This window comes from Suncus etruscus, chromosome 8 (genome assembly GCF_024139225.1).
Source record: "Suncus etruscus isolate mSunEtr1 chromosome 8, mSunEtr1.pri.cur, whole genome shotgun sequence".
NCBI classification, from domain to species: Eukaryota; Metazoa; Chordata; class Mammalia; order Eulipotyphla; family Soricidae; genus Suncus; species Suncus etruscus.
In genome coordinates this window covers 15,021,142-15,044,571 of record NC_064855.1, presented here as the reverse complement: position 1 = coordinate 15,044,571, position 23,430 = coordinate 15,021,142, and the positions used below count along the sequence as shown (strand labels likewise).

The 23,430-nt window shown below is 58.3% G+C and overlaps 1 protein-coding gene across 4 annotated transcripts in view; it reads right to left on the bottom strand.

The window, feature by feature from the left end:
- BCL9L (BCL9 like) overlaps nucleotides 1-16,209 on the bottom strand; it is a 28,246-nt gene extending 12,037 nt beyond the window's left edge. Inside the window, exons 1-3 of one of the 4 annotated variants that reach the window (XM_049778151.1) lie at nucleotides 15,840-16,209; nucleotides 2,054-2,160; nucleotides 504-898 (exon numbers count right to left, since the gene is read on the bottom strand). In XM_049778151.1, the coding sequence (XP_049634108.1) occupies nucleotides 504-898; nucleotides 2,054-2,079 (421 nt within the window). In that variant the 5' untranslated portion in view covers nucleotides 2,080-2,160; nucleotides 15,840-16,209. The remainder of the gene's footprint in view (nucleotides 1-503; nucleotides 899-2,053; nucleotides 2,161-15,839) is intronic. The other 3 variants (XM_049778150.1, XM_049778153.1, XM_049778152.1) reach the window with 3 other exon arrangements.
- Between the last annotated feature and the right edge of the window lie 7,221 nt (nucleotides 16,210-23,430).

Below are 23,430 nucleotides of genomic sequence, written 5' to 3'. Positions count from 1 at the left end.
TGGGAAGGGTGTGGGTCAGCCCCTGCCCCCTCTGGGGGGGGGGTCTGATGGGCAAACTCAAGACAGATCCTATAGGTATAGCCTCTTCATGGTCCTTTGGGGGGTCACCCAAAAACTGAACCCCTGCTCCCCTAATTCGGTGGGGGATGTCAGATGAGGTTAAGAGGTGCCACTGCCTACAGACTCCAGGGGAGCAGGGAGCCAGGAAGCCGGGAAGCTAGAGGGTCCCCCCACCCCAAACCCTGGTGTGGGTCAGCCTCTTCTCCCTCTGGCCAGTCTGCTGGGCAAACTCAACAGACCCAATAGCCCCTTCATGATCCTTTAGGGGTCACCCAAAAGCCGAACCCCTGCTCCCTTAATTGGGTAAGGGTGTCAGATAAGGTTAAGTGGTACCGAGGCCTACAGACTTGGGGGGGGCATGGAACCAGGAGGCTAGGGTCCCCCCCACCAACCCTAGTCAATTGGCAGAAGGGGGGGCACCTTGGGGAACCGGAGGTGGGTACCTTTGGGTTCTGAGTCCAGGGATGGGGTCCCAGCCTCTCGCTGCTCTCCGGAGTCCACTGACACGCTCCGTTCCCGCTTCACTTTGCCCTTGAGAGAGCTGAAAGGGGGCACCCCTCCCTGGGGGTTCTTCAGAGTTGGGGTGCTAGGTGAGAGCTGGCTGGCCTTCGCTCCCTGGCTCCCCGCCCCCACGCCCTTGGCGCCCAAGCTGCAGGTGGGTCCTTGGTTCACATTCTGGTGCTGGGACTGGACCCCGCTGCCATTCCCCGTCTTGACGTGATTGGTCAACTTATTTTCGGGGTGCATTGGCTTGGCTGGGGCAGGGGGGCAGTGGCCGCGGGGGGACAGGGAGAGCGGCGGGCTCCCGGGCGCGTCTCTTCTCCTGGGGTGGGGTAACCTGGGGAGGTGGGAAAAGACAGGAAAAGTGAATTTCTTGCCACCCTGGGCATGCCCCTTCCTGCCTCACCTTCTGGGGGGAGAGAGAGGGGCAGCGAGGAGCCAACAGCTATTCCCCCTCAGCTGAGACCTGCCAACCTTGGGGAGGAGAGATGGTAGCAAGTCCTCCCCAGTCCCTACAACTCACAGGAAAACCAGGGCCGGCATGGGCATGGGCGGGGGCACCCCCTCCCCAGCCTGGGCACTGCAGCAACGCAGGGATACTGAGACACCCCAGAGAGTCAGGGTGCCCAGTCTGGGGCGGTCCAGCTGCCGCCGGAACCAGCTTCCACGTGTCCCCACAGGAGCGGAAAGGGACGCTAGCCAGAGAGGTGGGAGGGGTGTGAGAGCTCCTTAGCTCCCCCCCTGGGGAATGGGGAGGCCAGGCCGCCCCAAGGGTGATACCCAAGGGTCCGGGTGGGCGGGAAGCTGAAGGGCAGGAGCAGGAGATTCAGGGGTGGGGAGTGGCAAGTGGGGTGGCCTGGAGAAGCCCAGGATTCCAGCAGTTGGGGTGGCTGCGGGCCCTTTAAGCTCCAGCCCGCTCCCCCGACCGGCTCCCCCTCCCCGGAGACCTATTAATAGCCGCTGGAAAGATCACATCACGGGAGAGGATATGTACCCTCATTCCACACCAGCTCAGATTTATTTCAGCTCTGCTGTGCTGTCCTGCTGCTGCCGCCTGGCCCTGTCTGCAAGGCTCCCGGGGAAGGGGGGGTGGGGAAGGCATGGGCACACACCCCCGGCCCTTGGGCACCACTCCCCACTGGGCTGGCAGGAGGGGGGTGTCCAGACCCCAGGTGAGGGTGGGGAGGTCAGCCCCAACCAACCCTGGGTGGGAGCCCAAGGCCTGGAGACACCATAGCGGTGGGCCTACAGGGCTGGGCTGCCACCCCGTGCCCTGGCACTAAGGTGTTCTGGAGGGGAGCCCCCCAGTTGGCCCGCAGGTGTGGCCCGGAGGCCAGGTGCCCGCTGGGCTGGGCTGGCTCTCGGAACCGAACCGGTGTAGCACTTTGCCAGCCGGCCAGCCAGCCAGCCAGCTAGCCACGGTGGCAGCAAGCCGGGCCGGACCCTTCTTTCCCGTTCGTCCCGCACACCCGCCCTCCGGGACTGCACACACCTTGTCTTGTTAGCCAGGATCCGCATGGCTCCCACACACGTGGGGCGTTGCCCTGTGCTTGCCCAGGGCCCGGCCGGGGACTCGGGGACTCGGTACGGGAGCGCGGACTGCAGCAACAGGCCCCAAAGAGAAAACTGGTGACTTGAGGAGGGGGTGCGAGGATAAGATGGGGAGGGGAGGGAAGGGAAGGGTAGGGAAGGGAGGGGAAGGAGGAGGAGGAGGACCCACCAGGACAGGGCCGGGGCAGGCTGGGTGGGGAAGGTGAGGCCAGGCCAGGCGAGGCAGCCCTACTAGGTGGGGTCCAGACTTTCTTCCCGGCCCTCCCGCACCTGACCGCCTGGGAACTGGCAGATCCCCGCACCCTCCTCCTGCCCAGGGCCTGGGGTCCCAAATTTGAGTGTCCCCTCCAACCCCACACCACGCAGGGGGCCTGGGATCAGCTCCAAGCACCCCTTCCAGGCCAGGGGCGGGAGGGGAACCCACCCCCAAACACACACACACAGACACACACCCAGTAGGCCCCTCACCCAGGGTGGGGAAGCCCGCACGCCCAGCGAGCTCCAGGCGCCCCGGGCCAGGAGGGGAGGAAGGGGGCCGGGTGGAGACGCTGCCCCGCCCCCAGCTCCAGCTCCAGCTCTGCTCCAGGCCTAGCCCGTGCCCATCCCAGCAGGCCCGGGCGGGCAGCGGGAGGCCTGGCGGGGCCCCGGGGCTGCAGCTGGGCCCTTCTGGAGACCAGTAACGCAAGCTCAGATTCCGCCCCGACCGCAAGAATGCAGGCGCCTCCCATCCCCCCGGCTAGAGCGAGCGGGAGAGCGAGCAGAGAGCGAGCAGCGAAGGGGAGAGAGAGCTGCGAGCCAGCCAGCCAACCTGCAAGGAGTGAGTGCAGTGGGAGCGGGACAGAGAGCTAGGCGCGCCTCCCCAGGGCCTGGCCTGCACGCTGACATCCACGGGCACCTCCAAGCAGGAGTACTGGGGGACCCCCCCAAGCCCTGAACTCTGATGTACATGTGGACAGGGAGACAAAGACACGCACGGAGCCCAAAGAACCTTCCACGGACACCGTGGGCTGCAGGGCAGCCACGCACACTAGGCCTGGCCCGGCTGCAGCTCGAGCTCATTGGCCGGATCGGATGCAAAGACTTGATTTGAGCTGGGCCGGGCCACCCCAGAGCCACGAAAAGTTGATCCCGGGAGTGTCACAAACACTGGGTCAGAGATAAACCAACAAACAGACTTACACAAACACTTAAGCCCCACCCAGCCAACCCTGCCCCCCCACCACCACCACCATCACCGACGCTGGACCTGTGGGAGGGGATGCGGGGAAGAAGCTGGGACCCGCCCAACCCAGTCCCACTCCACCCCAGCACCCTCCACCACACGCCCCAGGGGCTGCTTCCAGGCTCTGCCTCCGGGCTTTCCAGGCCTGGGACCCCAGATGGCACCTCGCCCTAATGCTTTCTGCTCCCTGGCGGTCCCTTCTAGGCTCTCGGGAGGGAAGAAATTCCGAAGTTCCAAAGTCCAAAGCAGCCTGCCCACAGCCTGACATCACTCATCTCAGCTGAGGGGAGAGGTGCAGGTGCACCCCAAGATTATGGATAGCAAGCCCCGAAGCTCCTGAAACTCCCGTTAGCTCCCCGAAACTTCCCCACCCCACCAGTGGCACTTGAGGAAACTGAGGGCCGGGGGAGGGACACCTGGCCCAGGGTCCCCTGCAGGCCCCCATTCCTGGGCCTTGCTGCCCCAGGAGCCCCACCTGAGCTAGGGGAGAGGGCGGGCGCTTCCCACTACCTCCAGGAGTCACACAGGATGGGGGGCTGCTCTCATGGGGGTGGAGGAAATCAGTCCCTTCCAGGTTCCCGCCCCCCTCCTGCATAGGTTCCTCCCCTCCATGGCGGCTCCACCCCCTCCGACCCCAACGCAGGTCAGCTGAGTCAAGGCAGCATGAGTCAGGATTTTCCCCCACAAGCCTCTCTCCCGGAGACCCTCCCCCATGGTGCACTTTAGTCCCCAGACAGTGCCCAGAGCCAGCGGGCAGCGGGCTCCAGGAAAAGGAAGAGGGGTTCAGATCAACAACCCCATCCCAGCTGGGGGGCAGTCAGAGATGAACCCGTGTGGGTGCAGTAGGGAATGTGACCTGCTTCCGGAAATCAGGTGCAGGTCATCTGAGTCAAGTCACCTGGGTGGCTCAGACCCAAGAGCCCAACCAGAGAGCCTGAGCACTCAGGCCCTGGGGGCCACTGGATCAGGGAGGAGAAAGCAAAGCAGAAGGGCAGTGAAGCCGGAGCCTAAAGGGGAGGCGGACAGGGAGAGGGACCCACACCTACCCTGTCCACCTTGCCACTCTGTCGGCTGTGTCCACCCCTGCCCAAGGCCTGTCTGCTTCCCTTGCTGAGTGCAGGGGGAGGCCACCTGTTGAGAGTCCTACCAGGTAGTCCAGGTAGTCCAAGGCCAAAGGAAGGCCTTGGTCTCTGGCTCAGGACCAAAAACCTCCAAGAATGTCATCTTAAAAGGTCCCTCTTCTCCTGGGTGTCAAGACACTCACAGGGTCCCCAAGCTCATCCACTTCCTGTGACTCAGCCAGGTGAGGTCAGAGGTTCAGTGTCTGCATGAAACCTGTCCCCCTCCACCAAAAGGACTCTGGGACCCTCCATGGGGGACGAGGACTCCCATTCACCCCTGCTTCCCAGCAGCTCTCCTCACTTTACTCTTCCCCCCACCCCGGAAGATGCTGAGGTTTCCAGCCCACCTGTGGCCCAGAGCCAGGAACTCCTGACCTTAGGTGGCCCTTTCTGTCCAGAAAGAATCTTGCCCATTCTGGTGCCCACAATCCCTGAACAAGAGGAAGCACTGCAGGGACCAGCTCACTGTCACCCCTGGCAGTAGGGTGCTCCTAACACTGCTGCCCTCTCCCAGGCTACTCCCTCCTGGGGAGGAGGGGGTGGCGCGGGTTGGGGTACAAGGAAACAAGACAGGGCAGGCAGCCCAGGCAGGCGGCGGGCACTCTGGGCCAGGCCCAAACAGCCAACACAGGAAACCACAACCCTCCCCGCCCACAGCTGAGAGAGAGAGAGAGAGAGAGAGAGAGAGAGAGAGAGAGAGAGACAGAGAGAGAGAGAGAGAGAGAGAGAGACAGAGAGAGAGAGAGAGAGACAGAGACAGAGAGAGAGAGAGAGAGGAGAGAGAGAGGAGAGAGAGGAGAGGGAGAGAGGAGAGAGAGAGAGGGAGAGAGGAGAGAGGAGAGAGAGAGGGAGAGGGGGAGAGAGGAGAGAGAGGAGAGAGAGAGGAGAGAGAGGAGAGGGAGAGAGGAGAGAGAGAGAGGGAGAGAGGGAGAGAGGAGAGAGGAGAGAGAGAGAGGGAGAGGGGGAGAGAGGAGAGAGAGGAGAGAGAGAGGGAGAGAGGAGAGAGGAGAGGGAGAGAGGAGAGAGAGAGAGGAGAGGGAGAGAGGAGAGAGAGAGAGGAGAGGGAGAGAGAGAGGGAGAGAAGAGAGAGAGAGAGAAAAGAGAGAGGAGAGAGAGAGAGAAAAGAGAGAGAAGAGAGAGAGGAGAGGAGAGAGGAGAGAGGAAAGGAGGGAAGAAAAAGAACCAGGGTCCAGTCCCCCAGCAAAGCCAAGGGCCGGGGTGAGCCAGGGCCCAGAGGAGCCACTGTCTCTAGGCCTCTCTCCCTGCACCCCCCTACCGGGGAGGGGTGAGAGGAAGCCAGGCTGGCAGGGATGGGACTGCTCCTTTAAATCCACCGAAATCCTGAGCTAGGCCCAGCCCAGCTCTGGTTTCACCGGAAGGAAGGGAGCCAGTGGAGCAGGCGGTAGTGGCTGGAATTAGACCCACCAGCCCAAATATATCTGGTCTCTGCTTGCCACCCTACTGGCACTTCCTGTCCCCTGGCACCTGCACCCCCAGAAAGGTGGAGAGGATTCGGACCACTCTATGCCCTCTTGGGGCCCCCATCTCTAGAGGCAGCTGGGAACTGGGGACCTGTGGGGAGCTACAGTGATGGGCTCTCACCTGGCCTCTGGCTGCCAAGGGGTTAATTGGCTCCCTGCTGGGGGGCCAAGAGGGGCTAGGAACCTCCTCCAAATTGACTGGTGGCAAGGAACAATGGGGCCATTGTGGGAGGAGCAGAGGGCTGCCCTGCTGGCATCTCGGGTGCCCAGGGCAGACCTCACCAGCAACCCTGTGCTGCCATCTTTCTCAGGTACTGCCATCAGTGAGGTCAGCTTCTAGCCCTCTCCCCGGACCCATCCAGCCCCAAGCCCTGGCACCCACAGCACCTGGGCGCCCTGGAGCCCTGCCCACATGGCCATCCAAGCTGCCTGGACCCCACAGGAAGCGGGGAGCCTGGGGACCATGGGGGTGGGGCAGCAAGACAGGATGTGATGTCCTGCTGGTGATGATCCGTCTGCTGGGAAGACAGGAAGGCCAAGTGGGGTGTCTGGTGTCAGCTCAGGCACCCTCTACAAGAGGGCTTAGGGGATTGAGAAGAGCAGTGACCACACAGGCAGAGTCCTGGCCCTTTAGCCCACACCTACAGTATCCCCAAGAGAGGTTTAGGGGGAGGAAAGCCGGGCCTCAGGCAGGGAGCAGCCAGAAGCAGGGTGCCCACCACACTGGGCCCTTCTGAGCTGCAGGGCTTCCTCTTATCCCTCTGTCCCCTGACTTGTGTCCTGAAGTGAGAGAATTCAGTGTCATACACAATCACGTTCCTGCCCTGTCTCCCTTCACCCCTTGCCTGGCACCCCCGTACACCCTGGCAACAATCTGTATCCTTGGAGATTAAGGGAATGGCGGGTGAGCATCCCTGTGTGGTACCAAGCAGAGATGGCTTTGCCTCTGTTTGTCTCACAGGCCAATTTCCTGGCCTGTCTAGGCCCTGGGACATCACTGCTTGGCCAGACCAATACTCAAAGCCCACATATGAGCCCAGAGAACCAGTCAAAGGGACATACCAGGCTAGCAGGCTAGAAGCCCTTTCCTACCCTGTGAAGGTTGGAGCAGGAAGAGAGAAAGATGCAGGGGTCTAGGAGACAGTACAGCGGGGAGGGCATTTGCCCTGCACACAGCGGACCTGGGTTCAATACCTGGCATACCATAGGATCCCCCAAGCACCACCAGAAGTGACCCCTGAGTGCAGAGCCAAGAGTGAACCTTGCATTGCCCGGATATGGCCCAAAACCACCACCCGAAAAAGGTGGACAGGTGCTACTGGGAGATGTTCTTATGCATGGACAGGTCTGGGGTGGGGTTGAGTGGGGTGGGGCATCCTTCTTTCTCATCTGGCTAGGGCTGCACTGCTCAGGGTGGTTCCCCGTGCCCCAAAGGGTTAATGAGGCCCTAAAAATAACCTGCTCCCAGCAGGACCCGCTGATTGGAGCCCTCCAGCCATCTGTTCCCGTTTTCTCCTGTTCACATTGGAACATCTGAAACCAGCCCCAGGGCCCCAGCTGAACCCAAAAATAGCCCCAGCCTGCCCGAGGAGCAGGCCCCAGGGAAAGGCCACAAGGCCAGGCCAACCATGAGTCCTTTCCTCTGGCCGAGGAAAGGATGGGGCTCCAGACACCCCTCTGAATGCCCAAGGAGAGAAGGGCCCTTCCAGCCAAGGCCCAACCCGCCATCTCACTCAATCTGTTTACTCCAGATTCCTGGACCCACATTTTCCAGAAAAGCCAAACCACCTGTCTGTGGGTCCCCTCATGTGGGCACCTAGTCCTGCTGCTCTCTGCCCTGCAATGTATCCTCAGCCCATTATGATGTCTCCAGACCTACAGGCTAAAGGGAACCTCACCCTCCACTCACCTGCAAGTTCAGGAAATTATTCTGGGGCTCCCCTATAACCCCACCTGATCCCAGCTCACCCAACTGCTCATTGGAGCTTATTTTACACACCTGTCCTGGGCCCCCTGACCCCCACCCAAAGCCAAAGCCCAGACAGGCCCAGAGGCAGATTGGCCATGACAGCTCCAAGCTGCCACTGTCTCTCCCAGGAAGGACAGGACAGAATATCTCATCCAGCCACAGTGACAGGGACTTGAAGCTACACTGAGCCACAGTCTAGAGGCCACCAGCTAAATCCTGAAGCCGGAGATAGGGGGACCCAGCCTCGCTCCAGGCCCCTGGCTAACAAGCATATGTCAGCACCCACATGGGGAAACCGAGGCCATAAGGACATGGATCTGGAAGGGCAGCCATTGGAATTCAAGTCTCTTCACCCCTGCTCAGGCCCCCCCCCCCACCCGCACTGACCATCTGACCATAGGGACCATCAGATCCTCTGTCTGATCATCCCCAGGAGGACCCCAATTCACGGAATGGCCACTTCACTGCCAACTGCCCAGCTCACCGCAAGCTACAACCACCGGGCACCAGAACCCAGAGCCATCCACCCTGGGTAGCACTGCAAGAAATGCCACCATGTTGGGGCCGGAGAGATAGCATGGAGGTAAGGCATTTGCCTTTCATGCTGAAGGACGGTGGTTCGAATCCCAGCATCCCATATGGTCCCCTGTGCCTACCAGGGACAATTTCTGAGCATAGAGCCAGGAGTAACCCCTGAGTGCTGCCGGATGTGACCCAAAAATCAAAAAAAAAAAACAAAAACAAAGAAATGCCACCATGCTTCCCCATTACGAAGCAGAAAACAAGCCCCAGACATGGGGAATCCAGAACTGAGGGAACCCACCTGGATGCACACACCTGGACGCAAGCACTGTCAGCTCAGAGGTACTCTCGCTGTGTCAGATAGGGGCCTCATCCCCCATTCCACACACCTATCAGTCCTAGCTGGAGGCCCCGGGTCCTGCCCACAGATCAAAGACAGGGCACCGCCCGACACCCGACACAGGTGCCCCGGACAAGCTGGTGCAGAGAGCAAAGGTTAGGGCCACCCTACCCCACCCCCCACTGCCATTCTCACACAGCCTGGTCCCTGAGTGAGGGGGAGGCAGTCTATCACCACCAGGACAACAGCACAGGGGTTCTGCAGAGTTGGGGGCTCCCCACCCTATTCCCTGGACAGGTTAAAGGTCAAGTGAAGATCCAGTCCAATTCCTTCCCCCTGCCTGCTTGGTCACACCTGTCCTGGGCCCCCCCCTTACAGCCCCTCCCAGCACACCTCCACCAGGTCCCTACAGGGTGACACCTCCAGGCTAGGGCCCTGGGCACCCCTCCCTTTCTCCTCTCCCCTCTCCCTGCCAGTCCTCCAGCTTGCTCCAGTTTTCTCAGCCTGGGAGCCAACAGCAGGCATGTTTGTTGTGAATTCAGGGAGTCGTTGCTAAGTAAGGAAGGAGGGGAAGGAGGGGAGAAGGGGGTGCAGCGAGACAATGCATGTGTGCCTCTATCTGTGTATATGTGAGAAAAGAACCTCTTGCAGTGGCTGCTGGCACCCATTGGTCAGGTGTCTGGGCACAAACACATGGGCATGGTTCTCCAGCCCTCAGAAAAAGGGGAGATATGGTGCTGCTGTAGCCCACTGGCCCCCAGGTTGGGTTCCATCTGTTGGGCCCCCTTGAGTGGGGAAGAATGGAGTACTAGACCAAAGTGAGGGGAGGCCACACAAGCCCGGGGCCTCCAGCTTCTGTGGCATGGCCAGGATGGGACGCTCAGTAGAGAGGGGTCAAGCTAGAGGCTGCAGTATGGGAATGCCCTGATGCCCCCCATACCAGTCCCTAGGGATATACTCCACAGTACCCCCACAAGCCATCATGGGACCTGTGAACTAACAAAAGCCAGGACACCCCAGCCTGATTCCCGTCCTCTGGGGAAACTCGACTCAAGTCCTGGAAGGCCTCAGAGCTCACCACCCCCAGTAAGGGAGGCATAGGCGCCCCAACCTGACCGCAGAGTCTAGCTGACTCCCTGGATTACCCTCAGTCCCAGGGTCCTGGCTAAGACACTGGGGCTCTCTGGGATGGGGGGCGCGGGTGGGGCTCCCACAGCCAGGCGGCTGGGCTCAGTGTGTACTGGAGGTCAAAGGGGAGTTCTTTTCCAAAGAATTCTGGGAGAGACGCCAACTAGAGCAAAGCTGCTAACCGCCCCTCCCTCTCCCCCTGCTCTGGGGGCAGGGGGTGTCCCTGCCAACCAGACTTAACCCTCTGCAGCCTGTGACAGCACCCAGGCCACGGCAGGGTGGCAGGGTAGACACAGGGCCTGTCTGGGCTCCAGGCTGGGCTAGGCAGTTGCCAGACAGAGGGCGGAGGGCTATGCATGGGCCACTCGCTCTGAAGGTGTCTGCAGTGACGTGTGCGTGCGTGTCCCAGACACAAGAGATTGAGAAACAGACGGAAAATTCCTCATCAAGGCCCCAACCTGCACCTCACCCCTCCCTTCCTCCTGCTGTCCTGGGATCAGGGCTGGAGGGGGAGGGAAGACACTTCATCCTCCCACCTCAGCCCCTTTAGCCCTCTGTGCCACATGCATTCATCACAGGGGCTCAGAGAAGGCCGGTTCAGTGAGTACCAGAGCTCCCCAGAAGGGAAACTGAGTCAGGGCAAAGCTTGCAGAAGGGTTGGGAGGGTGGTCCTTCCCTGTCTCTTGCATTCTGTGTGGAGTCTCAGCAAGACACATAAACCAACAAGTCGCTCTCCTCACTGCAGCCTGGAAGGTCCTCCATGAAGGAAGGCCCAAGATAAAGGTCCTGGCCCCCAAATACTCCCTTTCTCGAAGGTGGCAATCGCTGGTGCTTCTGTCCAGGCTGGAAGGTGGGGTATCTCCTCTGAATTGCTGGCCGCACGTTGCTATCAAGGCAACTTTTTGGAAGCTGTAATTGACTGCCAAGCTCTCAGCTTGGATGTGGCTGGTGTGAGGAGAGCCCTAGGGGAGGAGCCCTGTTCCGGCTCTCTCTGTGGGGTGCCCTGCAGCCCAGAGAAGCAGGACCTGGGGCTAAAGCAGCGGTGCAGCGGTCCAAAGGGTCCTGGAGAGCTGATCTCAAAATCTCTCTCTCTCTCTCTCTCTCTCTCTCTCTCTCTCTCTCTCTCTCTCTCTCTCTCTCTCACACACACACACACACACACACACACACACACACACACACACACACACACACAGAGTGATGGAACAATACTACAGCAGTGTCTTGCATGCAGCAGGCCTAGGTTTGATCTCCAGCTTTCCATATGATCCCCTTAATCTATCAGGAGTGGGGCCGGAGAGATAGCATGGAGGTAAGGTGTTTGCCTTTCATGCAGAAGGTCATCGGTTCGAATCCCGGCGTTCCATATGGTCCCCGAGCCTGTCAGGAGCGATTTCTGAGCATGAAGCCAGGAGTAACCCCTGAGCGCTGCTGGGTGTGACCCAAAACCCAAAAAAAAAAAAAAATCTATCAGGAGTGATCCCTGAGCACAGAACTATGTATGAATAACTCCTGAACACAGCTGGGTTGGCTCAAAAACAAAACAAAACAAAAAGCGCATAAACCCCAAACCAGAGCCCGGAGAGATAGCACAGTGGCGTTTGCCTTGCAAGCAGCCCATCCAGGACCAAAGGTGGTTGGTTCAAATCCCGGTGTCCCATATGGTCCCCCGTGCCTGCCAGGAGCTATTTCTGAGCAGACAGCCAGGAGTAACCCCTAAGCACTGCCTGGTGTGGCCCAAAAACCAATAAATAAATAAATAAATAAATAAATAAATAAATAAATAAATAAATAAATAAACCCCAAACCAGTCTCCCCTCCAAGCATCATATCCAGCAGGGTAGACCGTGTCCAGGACAGCTCTGTGAGGGACTGAGTGCTCCAGGGGCATTGACATGCTGATCCCAACAGAGACCAACAACACCTTCCAGGACATTCCCTGCCACAGGACCGCCATGATGCATATGCGAGAGATGGCCCCCAATTCCCCAGAATCACAAGCTCTGGAGCTCAGGGTGAAGGCCCAGAAGAGGCATCCAGATGCACAAATACACACCAGGTCATGTGCCTGCATGCTCATGTATACCAACACATGGATGTTTATACACTCATACTAGCTAACACACGCACACCCATATATGTACACACACCAACACACTGGCCCGTTAGCACATTTACATGCAGACACCTGCCAAGGTACTTAAGCACGCTAACAACTAGAGCGATCGCTCATGTCAATGCATGCATATTCATGCATGACCACATGCCAACACACACCACACCTAATACCCCCATAATCACACATACAGACACTCACTGGCACACACACACACACAACTCACTGACACACGCCAACTCACACAGATGCACCAATTCACAGGCGTACATATTCTCATAGGCACACACATGACAGCTCACACAGACTGTACACCCTTACACTCATACGTGCAGATTCACATGTACACAATCACACATGACACTCAAAACATGCCAACTCACGCATGCATGCACGCTCAACCTCCCACTTCTATGCACAACTCACACTCTGACACATGCCAACTCATATATACACACACACACACACACACAAACTCCCATGTGTTCACACAAGGACACACACCCTGGCCCAGCACAGAAGGCAAATGAGGATGGTCTGGCAGGAGGAGGGGAGCTGAGCCTAGCGGAGCTGGGAGCCGGGCGGTGGAGAAGAAGTGCTCAGGGATTTCAAAACAATCCTGGTTTCGAAATGCTGGAAATGTGGATTCAAGGCCATTCCCAGCTGAGGTGGGGGAAGGGAGACAGGGCCGGGCCTCGGGTCCCTGGGAGCAGGGGGGTTGGACGGGGCGGCTGCAGACGCCTGGGGAAGGGGTAAAGCTACAGAAGCACCAAGCCAGGAAGAGGCCAGAGAAGGCAGAAGAGAGCCTGGGGGTGCCTGCCCAAGCTTCCTTTCCCCCACTCCAGAGAGACCTGCCCCCCTTCCCCCTAGTCTGGAGCTAAAGTCAAGGCAGCAAAGGCCTCAAGGGCCAAGGTGCTTGGAGGGCCCAGGACAGCCCAGCAGAGCTTCTCCCTGGAAGCCAGGGGGGGAGACTGAGGCCCAGCAACCCCCCAGGAAGTCACCGTTGCCCCTCCTCCAGGGCCTGCGCTGCGGGTCGGCAGGGGGGGTGGGGCCAGGAGGCCGGGCCCTGGCACCCGGTGGAGGAAATTCCAGGCCGCCTCCAGGGCAGCCTTCCCGGTGACATGTCGTGGCCCACGTCACCTAGACCCTCAGTCCTGGCCAGGCCTCCTTGGCCCAGTGCTTTCTGCAATTCAAGCTCTGGGCAAGCCTGGCACCCTGGGGCACTGGTTCACCAGCCCAGCAGGAGCCCGGGGTCCTCCTCTGGGGTGGGGGGGCACCCCGGGAGCCCCAGCAGAGCTTTGGGTGGGAAGCTGGCAAAGCTGCAGGCAGAGCTGCAGATGCCAGGCCCCGGCAGCCAGGTGCTCAACAGGTCGAGCCAGTCCCTTGGCACAGCAGCCCCACCCCGGGGAGATTGGGGCTGGCAGTCTCCCTGCCCGCGGCACCCACAGCTCTGCCTGCCCAGCTCCCATGGCTGCCCACTTTCCCACGGTGCCATCCCTCTGCCCCCTCCCCCCAGGTAAGCACCTGGGCAGTGCTAGGGCTCTGGCACAACAGAGGAATGGGAATGCCATTTTCCCCAGCACCCCAGAATGCCTGGGCTCTTGGGGTTCCCCATTATCTGCAGCCACTGAGTCCCAGAAAAATGTTAGTATGTGTCGGAGCAGCAAGAAACCCCAAATGCATCCACGCCCTGACATCCTTGGAAGCTGTCTGCGATGTTGAGTCCCCAATGCAACCAGTGGTCCCTCTGGCAATGGAGGGGTCACAAGTTCTGCAGAGGCCCCCATCCTCCCTCTGACAATTGTACCAGCTGCACCCAGGGGTACCCACACTTCAGGCTCCTCCAAGCCACTGCCCCCACAAGCAGGCACACACACACCCCATTGACAAGACATCCCCTTTATTTACTTTGGGTGGGCCATACTAGCGGGTGGTCCAAGTTTATTCCTAGCCATGCTCACAGGGACCTTATGGGATGCTGGAGAACCCGTCAGTCACATGCAATGCAAAAGCCCTCCCTGCAATACTATTGCTCCAGCCCCCACAGGGTCCCCTGAAAGCTAAAACAAGTGCCTGGCATTCCGGCCCTCTGAGACTACCCTGTATCCACCAGGTCCAAAAGCCTCTGTCCTGCCTGGCCCTGGATGGGAGTCGGGGTTCCAGAGCGTTGCATCCCCAGCCCAAAGTTTCCTGTGACCCAAGCAGCTAGGAACAAGGAAGCAGGAGCTCCTAAAGGGTAGCAGGGGTGCCCAACACATTCTGCACCAACAAAGTCTTGAGGTGCTCCAAGTCCAAGATGATGCTGTCCCAAATCTCTGGGGACAACTGCCATTTCTCCATGAACACATCTGAAGCCTCCAATCAAGAGAACGCCAGAACCCCTGAGCACAAGCTTCCTCCTGACCAAGAGGACATGCAATTCATTCCTAACCTGCACAGAGGAGCCACAGGGGTAAGCATGGAGGGTCACGGGGGAGGGGGCTTCTAGGCATGGTTCTCACAGACCCCAAATGCCTGATGGCAGTCAAGTCAGGGAGCCAGTGCCTGCTTCCAGCACCAGACCTACCCCTTGCCCCCACCCCTTCTGAATGCACTGGGAGCTGAAACTAGGAAGGTCCAAGCGTGTTTGTCCCCCAGGGCCCTAGGAGCTCTGGAGAGAGAAAAGCTGGCCAGGTTCCTGCAGGGGGTAGCCAGGCCTCTAAGCCCAGCAGCCACTGTTCCCTAGAGCATTAGGGATATCCAGCCCTCCCAACCACTCCAAGGTCTCTTTCTCTCTCATCTCTCAGAGACAGCCCTGGGGTCACAGGCGGCGGCAGTGGGGAAGTCCAGGTAAAAGCAGAAACCAAGGCCAAAGGTCGGGGCCCCACCAAGTGCCTCTCGGGGCTCCGTGAGGCCCCATCAACTCTCCCCAGCCACACTTTCTCCTGAGCAGAGGCCCCAGACACAGACAGACACAAGCCCAAGCAGCAGACAGAGGGGGAGGGGTGCAGAGAACCCGGAAGGAAGGAAGCTGGACAGACAGAGAGAAGCTGGTCCTGGCTTTGCTTAACCTGGGAGCCCCCCTTATTCCCAGGCCCTGCAGGACACGCTCCCTCCAGGCTCCCCAGAGTTAGCGAGAAGGAAAGGAGGGGAAACCTGTGTGTCCTGAAACCACTTCCAGTGCCCCCACCAGGGAAAGGGTCATCCCTTACCTCCCCCAGCCCAACCCATCCAGGAAAGCACCCTAAGCTGTAAACCTCTCCCCACGCTGCTCCCTCTGGACTCCTGAGGACCAAGTCAAGGGCCCCATCCCCAGATGACAGGGGGTTCATCTCTCCAAGAGCCTTGTCTGGGAAGATTCTAAATCTCAGCTCCGGGTGCATCTAGGCAGTGCTTGGAAGGGGGAGCAGAGAAGACCACCCCAGCCACCCCCTATCCCAATGTACTGTCTTCTGAAGGAGCCCACCCAGGAGGGGTTTGGGGGGTGCTGAGACCCACGGGTGGCCGCCGGGGAGGAGACTACATCTCCCAGAAGCCCCCAGGGCAGGGTGGTTGCTCCAGCTGGCCCGAGGCCGGCCTTGTTCTCGGGCGGGAGTGGCAGGGTCCCCGGGCGACCCCTAAGTCCTCCCCGCCAGGACTAGGCAGCTGCCAACCAGCTAGGGAGCCCAGCCTGATCTCCAAGAGCCCTGGGGCACCCCCCAACCCTTGCAGCAGCCCTGGGAGTGTGCAATGCCAAGACATCAAGCTGTGCCCACCTCCCATTCCGAAGTGGACCCGTGGGCCAGCCAGCAGCCAGGTCTCCCCCCCAACCCTTCAGGGACCCCCCCCCCAGCCCACCCCTCACCTCACCTCACCTCGCCTGGCTCGGGCCGGGGGGGTCCTCACACCAGGCCGGAGATGGACGCCATGGTCAGGTCAGGTTGGAGCGTGGCTCGGTCGGTCCTCCGTTTGGCTGGGCCGTTGGAGGGGAGAGCTGGAGGCGATCTGGTGACCCCCTGGACCTCAAAACCAGCCCGGCCCGGGAGAGGGGCTGCGGGGTCCGCTGCTAGGCGCCTGGGGTCCTGCCACCCCAACGCCCGGCATGGTCGTGGGCGCCGGCAGCAGCAGGCAAGAGGGCACGATCGCCCCGCCGGGCCCCCAGGCTCGGGGTTTGGGGGGTCTGGGCCCCGAACCTCGCAGCTGGGGCTCAGGCTCCTTTGGCTGCTTCTGCTGCTGCTCCTCCTCCCTTCCTTCCTTCCTTCCTTCCTTCCTTCCTTCCTTCCTTCCTTCCTTCCTTCCTTCCTTCCTCGGCCTCCTCCTTTCACTTTCCCCCAGGCCCCTGTCTGGGCGCTTATTGTTGACGGGCGGCCGAGGGTCCGGCTCGGGGCCCTCTGGCGGCCAGGCGCCGGGGGACTTCGGGGGGCGGCTGGCTTTGGGGGGCGGCGGTGCTGCAGCGGCCCCGGCTCCGGGGCATGTCCGGCCACTGGCTCCACCGCGCGCCTCTGCCTGCCGGGGCTCCCCAGGGCCGCCAGAGCCTCCTCGCTCGCCCCTGCTGCTCTCGGCTCCGCTCCCCAGCCTGAATAAGCATCGGGGCGCTCTGGCTGCCTCCTTCTGCCTTCATACCAGAGCCCGGAGAGGCCCCTGTCAAAATAAGAGCTCCCCCATGTCTGCGAGGCGAGCCGAGGCGAGGCGAGTCGCCTCCTCGCCCTGCCCGGCTCCCCCGGCCTCCCAGCGGTCTGGCTCGGTAAGGCGCCCGGCCGGCTAGGGCTGGGGGCTACCCTCTGCCTAGGCTAAGCTCCCCGTTTTTTTTCCCCCCACCCCCGTGCAGGCTGCAAGCTAGGGAAGGAAGCGATGCCACTTAGGGACAGAATGGGAAGGAGTGACCAAATTGCCTGGGTGAGAGAGAGACAGACACAGAGAGAGATAGAATTTGTAAACAAATAAAAAGGCAACTGCAAGATCCCGTTATTTTTATTTTTTTTGGGGGGTCACACCCTACAGCACTCCTGGCTCTACGCTCAGAAATCTCTTCTGGCAGGCTCTGGGGACCACATGGGATGCTGGGGTTCCAACCACCTTCCTTCTGCATGCAAGGCAAATGCCCTATCGCTGTGCTATCTCTCCGGCCCCCATAATGACTTTATTTAAAATAAATGCCATGGTTACAAGGTTGTTGATAATACAGCTGGTTTGCAAGATGTTTTTTTCTTTTAAGGCAGTGCACATGCATGGAAATTGTTCCACAAACCTAGCAGGAAAAATTTAGTGGGATCCCATAACATAGAGGAGGAAACTGAGGCCAGAGTAACACACAGGCAAAAAGTCACAAAGGCAGACTCAGAGTCTGGGTTTCCATATCGCTGAGTGCTTTTCTTCTGTCCACTGGATTTTACTTGCCCAGACTAAAAACTTACAAGTGACCCTGTTGATCTAAGTTTTGATCACTCCATTTACCTTTATGTTATAACAAACATATAAAGTAAAATTGGGACTGCATGAAGGCAGGCTATGATAGTGAGTGGGAAATTGGGGAGACTGATGAAAGTAAGGTTACACTGGTGGTAGAATTGGTGTTTGAACTTTTTGTGTGTGTGTGTGTGTGGTTTTTTTTGGGGGGGCGGTGACACCCGGCAGTGCTCAGGGGTTATTCCTGGCTCCAGGCTCAGAAATTGCTTTCGGCAGGCATGGGGGACCATATGGGGCGCCGGGATTCAAACCAATGACTTCCTGCATGAAAGGCAAATGCCTTACCTCCATGCTATCTCTCCGGCCCCATGGTGTTTGAACTTTTAATGCTTGAAACAACTATAATATGAACAACTTGGTCAATCATGGTATTCTGATAAAACTAATTAAAGATAATATGTAAAAAAAAAAAGTGACCTTCTGGAAGGAAGGAAAGGAAGGAAGGAAGGAAGGAAGGAAGGAAGGAAGGAAGGAAGGAAGGAAGGAAGGAAGGAGGAAGGAAGGAGGGAGGGAGGGAAGGAAGGAAGGAAGAAAGGAAGGAGGAAGAAAGGAGGGAGGGAAGGAAGGAAGGAAGGAAGGAAGGAAGGAAGGAAGGAAGGAAGGAAGGAAGGAAGGAAGGAAGGGACTACTTTCAGGCCCTTCCTTGGTCAAGCCCAGCACTGCAGAAGGTTCCTTGCACATAGAGCCAGGAGTAGCCCCTGAGTCAAGTGGCCCCAAATAAATTCCAGAAAGGAAGGACACTGGCAAGCAAGCCACTTTTCTCCTGTCTGTGTGGGATCTGAGGCCCCTACCTGCAAAATGGTGTTGCTAGAGGAGGGCTTTGGGTAGTGTTTAGGAGACCCAGTGGGGCTGGGAATGCCCTGCGGCCCAGGCCTAGCATAAAGCTGTGCTACAGCTCTCTTTGAGCATCTCCCCAGTGTGGTTCATGTTCTGCGGTTCTGGGGTTCTGGTACTGGGTTCTCCCTACCCTTCCTCTTCTCACCCTTGCTCTCACTGGCCTCTTCAGTCTCCGCCATATCCCCTGGTTCCTGGTTCGATGTCCTTTGCCTCCATATTCTCTACTGTGTTCAAGTTCCAGCAGACTGAATCTATCTTGGTGATAATTGAGCACAAACTTAATGGGCTGACAGCTAAGCATTGGGCAATGCTTAGAAAAGTTTAGGTAGAGGGGCCGGGGAAGATAGCATGAAGGTAAGACGTTTGCTTTGCATGCAGAAGGACGGTGGTTCGAATCCCAGCATCCCATATGGTCCCTTGAGCCTGCCAGGAGCGATTTCTGAGCATAGAGCCAGGAGGAACCCCTGAGTACTGCCGGGTATGACTCAAAAACCAAAAAAAAAAAAAAAAAAAAAAGAAAAGAAAAGAAAAGAAAAGGAAGGTTCAGGTAGAGGGAAAGGGTCCTAACCCTGACAAAGATAATATAATAACCATGGTGGAAGATCCTTAGAATGGAACACATCACAGTTTATAAAACATACATTCTCACTTCATCCACAAAACTTCCCCTGATACTTAAGAGTGTTCTTAGCTGGGGCTGGAGAGATAGCATGAAGGTAAGGTGTTTGCCTTTCATGCAGAAGGTCATTGGTTCAAATCCCAGCATCCCCTGCCAGGAGCGATTTCTGAGCGTAGAGCCAGGAGTAACCCCTGAGCACTGCCGGGTGTGACCCAAAAAAAAAAAAAAAAAAAAAAAAGAAGAGTGGTCTAGGCTGGATGATTACAACATCTAGGTAGGAATTCTTCTTGTTGTTCTTCGGCCACACCCAAAATACTCGGGACTTAACTCCTGGCTCTGTGCTCAGAGATCACTCTTAGCAGTGTTGGGAAACAAAGATCAGGGATCAAATCCAGCTACATTCAGGACAAGCCACCCTCCCACTGAACTTCAACCCCTTCTCTTTTTCTTATGTATGTGTGTTGTTATTTTGGGTTACTCCTGACAGGCTCAGGGGGCATCATGGGATGCCGAGGATCAAACCTGGGTCTGTCCCTGTCGGGTCAGCTGCATTTTAAGGCAAACACTCTACTGCTGTGCTATCGCTCCGGCCCCAGCCCCTTCTCCTTTAAAGGAAAAGACAACTGCTGGACTGCAGGAGAGAGAGCTCAAGGGACAGGATCACATGCTTTGTAAGCAAGAAGCATACCGATTTGACCGGACCCTCCCCCAGCACTGCATGGTCCCCCAAGCACCATCACCACCACCACTGGGAGTGACTCCTAAGCACTAAGCCCAGGAGTAGCCTCTGAGCAACCATGCAGCGTGGCTAAAGGAAGAGAAAACCGAAGTTTAGAAAAACCACATTCTGAAGGCCTGGACAGGACAGTAAGGATTGACTTCCTGGTCTCAAACCCCAGCCTCCAGATCCTGTAGCTAGAATAGCAACCATGGGGCAGAATGCCCCTGAGGAAGACTGAGGACTGCTTCACCCATTTATGTAGATAAACTTCTCTCTTTAACCACATGAGCTGGTTTTGATCCACTGGGCACGAGGCCCCATTTCTGGGAGGTCCAGAACCCAGTGTTCGAAGGGGTAATGATGGCCCGTCTGCCAGGGGTCTCTCCAAGGCAGTACACAAAATTCCACTGTGTTGAGCAAGGCCTGGGAGCAGCCTTGTGGCCTGTCCCCCTAGGGTGGGGCTGTGACTCATTCCCCCTACCCCCCACCCCAGGCGCCTATTCAGGTTGGGACTCAGGAGCTGAGCTCTGGGCAGCCCCAATTGAGGGCGCTCTTAGGGGGGAACCCTTAGGGTGCAAGCCCAGGACTTGAGGTCGGCGGCCCAATGCAGGAATGTAGCAGCGACCTCTACCGTCCAATTCTGGGAACCACCGCCAGGTGTTTCCGAGTAGCTGCGTGTCACTGGGACACGTGTGTGTGTGTGTGTGTGTGTGTGTGTGTGTGTGTGTGTCTGTGTCTGTGTCTGTGTGTCTGTGTGTGTGTCTATGTGTGTGTGTGTCTGTGTGTGTGTGTGTCTGTGTGTGTGTGTGTCACCAAATTAGTTAAGCTCCAACAGGAGCAAAGGTGTTCGAGGGGCCCAGACGGTGCCCCCCTCTTAGTGTGCCAGCGCTATGCTGGGCCGATTTGGGAATTACAGTCCACAGACATATACAATTTATAACACAATTTGGGGGAGCAGAGCTGAGCTTTGGCAAGTCATCTCAAATTAATTGCCAAAGTGACCCAAGAAAGTTGGGTCTCTAGTTGGCACTCCTCCTCGATGTGTATTAGCGGAGTAGTGTTGGGTGGGGAATTTAGGGCTAGAGAACCATTTCCTAGCAAGGGGTTCTATCTATCCCCTAAAGCAACTTAGAGGACTTGGGAAAGGGTTAATAACATCGAGCCCCGCTGTGACTTCACTCATTGGCTCAGGGCCTTGTCAGTCAGCGCTGGGGGGGGGGCGAGACCGCCTCTAGACTGCCCTGCACCCTTCACTTGCCCCTCATCGACCCCCCCCCCACTTCATGGCACAGCCGGGCTGCACCCACACTGATCCTTGGTGGAGACAATCTCCTGGGCCCTAGAGGAGGCGCCGATCGGGGCCGTCCGTCTGTCCTGGCTTGCCCACTCTGTCCAGCTGCCGGGCGTCCTGGTCCTGATAGATGGTGATTATTAGATTATATAATAGAGCTGTGGCTTGCACCGTGCCAGCAAGCCCGACACTTGCCCCCCTCCCCGAAGCCTGCCCGCCTGCCAGCCTGCCCCAAGGCCTGGCACCAGCGCCACCAAGCCGGCTAGCTGGCCCAACTTAGCTGCATGCGTCTCCTTCGACCCAGGCCCGGGAGACACCCCTGGGGCCAAGTCCTGGGAGTCAGGTCTGCGCCCTAAAGGGTTTGGGGGTCTTTCCCAGAAGGGAGGGGCCCACATGGCTCCTTCACATACACAACCTGAACTTGGAACTCAGGAGCCCAGGAGAGGTGGGCGCAGGAGACAGGGTCGGCCCAAGGAAGAGTTGGAGAAAGGTGCAGGGGAGGGCAGGGAGAGGGAGGCAGGGCCAGGGGCCGGCTGGGCTGGGGAAGTGGGGTGGGGGGACTCTTATCCTGACAGGGCGCCCTCCTTCCCCGACTGGAGGGTTTGGAAAAACTGAGCAGGCAGCCAAGGCTTGGCTGGCAATCCTGCAGCCCACCCTCCTGGGGGATACAAAGTTGGGAGGCGGGGGTAGGGCTGAGGGGGGTGAGCGCACGACCCTGGGGAGGGCTGGGCCTCTGTGGGGATTTGGGGGGGACCCAGAGGCCAGATCCCTGGGGAGGGGGTTCCTAGCGCTGTCTCCCAGCAGTCGGCTTTCCCTTCCCCGGCATTCCCACCCCCTTTGCTCCCCAGTCCTTCCCCTCCCGGGCTCCTGTCTTGCAGATTGCGGGCAGACTTAACTCCTTGTGTGCCAGCCGGGTGGACAGGTAGGTGTGTGTGTGTGTGTGTGTGTGTGTGTGTGTGTGTGTGTGTGTGTGTGTGTGTGTGTGTGTGTGTGTGTGTGTGTGTGTGTGTGTGTGTAGGGGATCTGACCCTGCTCCCACTCCCTCGGGCTTTTAACACCTTGACACCTTGTAGGCCTGCAAGTCACCTTCTCAGAACTGGAATGGGTCAGAGCCTTGCAAGGCTGGCTAGCTTGGTCCCAGTGACCTGGACACTCAAAACTCAGCATCAAGGGATGATGCAAAATTTGGTTCCCTCCGGGGCTGCATCAGAATTGGCTACCCTGTACCCCAGCCCTTGAGATCTAGGCCTCCCTGATCTGCCACTGCTGCCACTGGGGTAGTAGACATTGCCCTCCAGGGGTCTCAAACAATTTACCTGGGGGCCACAGGAAACAAAGTCAGGGTGATCCTTGAGTGCAAAGTCAGTAGTAAGCCTTGAACATTGGGGGGTGTGACCCAAACAACTAAAACAAAACAAAACAAAAAAACATTCCTCTAGGGCAGGGCCACAAAATGTTGTATGGAGGGCCCTGAGTTTGAGACCCCTGCTAGTCTCTGAGCTGCGAGGGAACCTTGGAGTCTAGGTCCTGCGGTTGCCTGGAGATGTCTGCACCCCACCAGGCTAGGAAGGTCCTGAGGTGCAGGGGACCACAGCCCCTGAAGCTGTGGCTGATTGCTCTGGCAGGAAATGCTGGTCACCCCAGACCCAGGAATGACAGACAGTCCAGCCCGAAGCCAGGCTAGGCAGGTGGGGGTTAACGGAATCTCCCGGGCTCTGCTAGGTGAAAGCCAGGTGAGACCCGCCCTCCCTCCTCAGTCCCTCCCCGGCCTTGGGGTGCGTGTGGGTGGGGATTGGGAGGGACCCCGATTTACCTGCTGCTCTGCTCTGTTCTGCCGCCCCCTGGCGGTGCGATCGGAACCCGCGGGCCCTAGACTGAGCACTGCCAGAAGTTACCCCTGCCCCACGCACCCCTTTGCTCTGGACCAGTGAAAGCCTGGCACTTGGAGAAAAAGGGAACCCCTGGTCAGGCTGGCAGAACCAGGCAGCTTTCCGTTTTGTTCCTCCACTTGGACACACTGTCCTAGGTGCCTTGACACAAAGATGTATGTGAGTGGGGTGGGGTGGAGTGGTGTCTTGGAAATACAGATTCTGGGCACCCAGAATCTCAACCTAATTTTAAAAAACCTATAGAAGGAATTTGCTTCTCATCCTCTCTTCTGAGCCCTAGTAATTTCAGCAACTCTCATCCAGCCCATCAATCCAAAACTCTAGCATAATTTGGCTTCAAACATCCCACCAGTAGCATGACCCCCTCCCCAGCGGCTCCCTCTGTCGCCTGGGTTTTCTGAGTCGCCCCATAAAAAATGGTCTCCCTGCTGGATAGCACTCGTCTGACATTTGCCAAACCCCAGGTATGACATGCTCCCTCACCTTCACCTCTCATCATGGGAGGGATGTGCCCCCACCCTAGCACTAATAGGGGGCCCCATAATCTCCTGCACTGGGTAACATTGAATCTTCAGGCTCAAGCAAGTCCAGGTTGGTTAGCCAAAAACTACCAGGCAGGGCTGTGGGCTAAAGAGGCA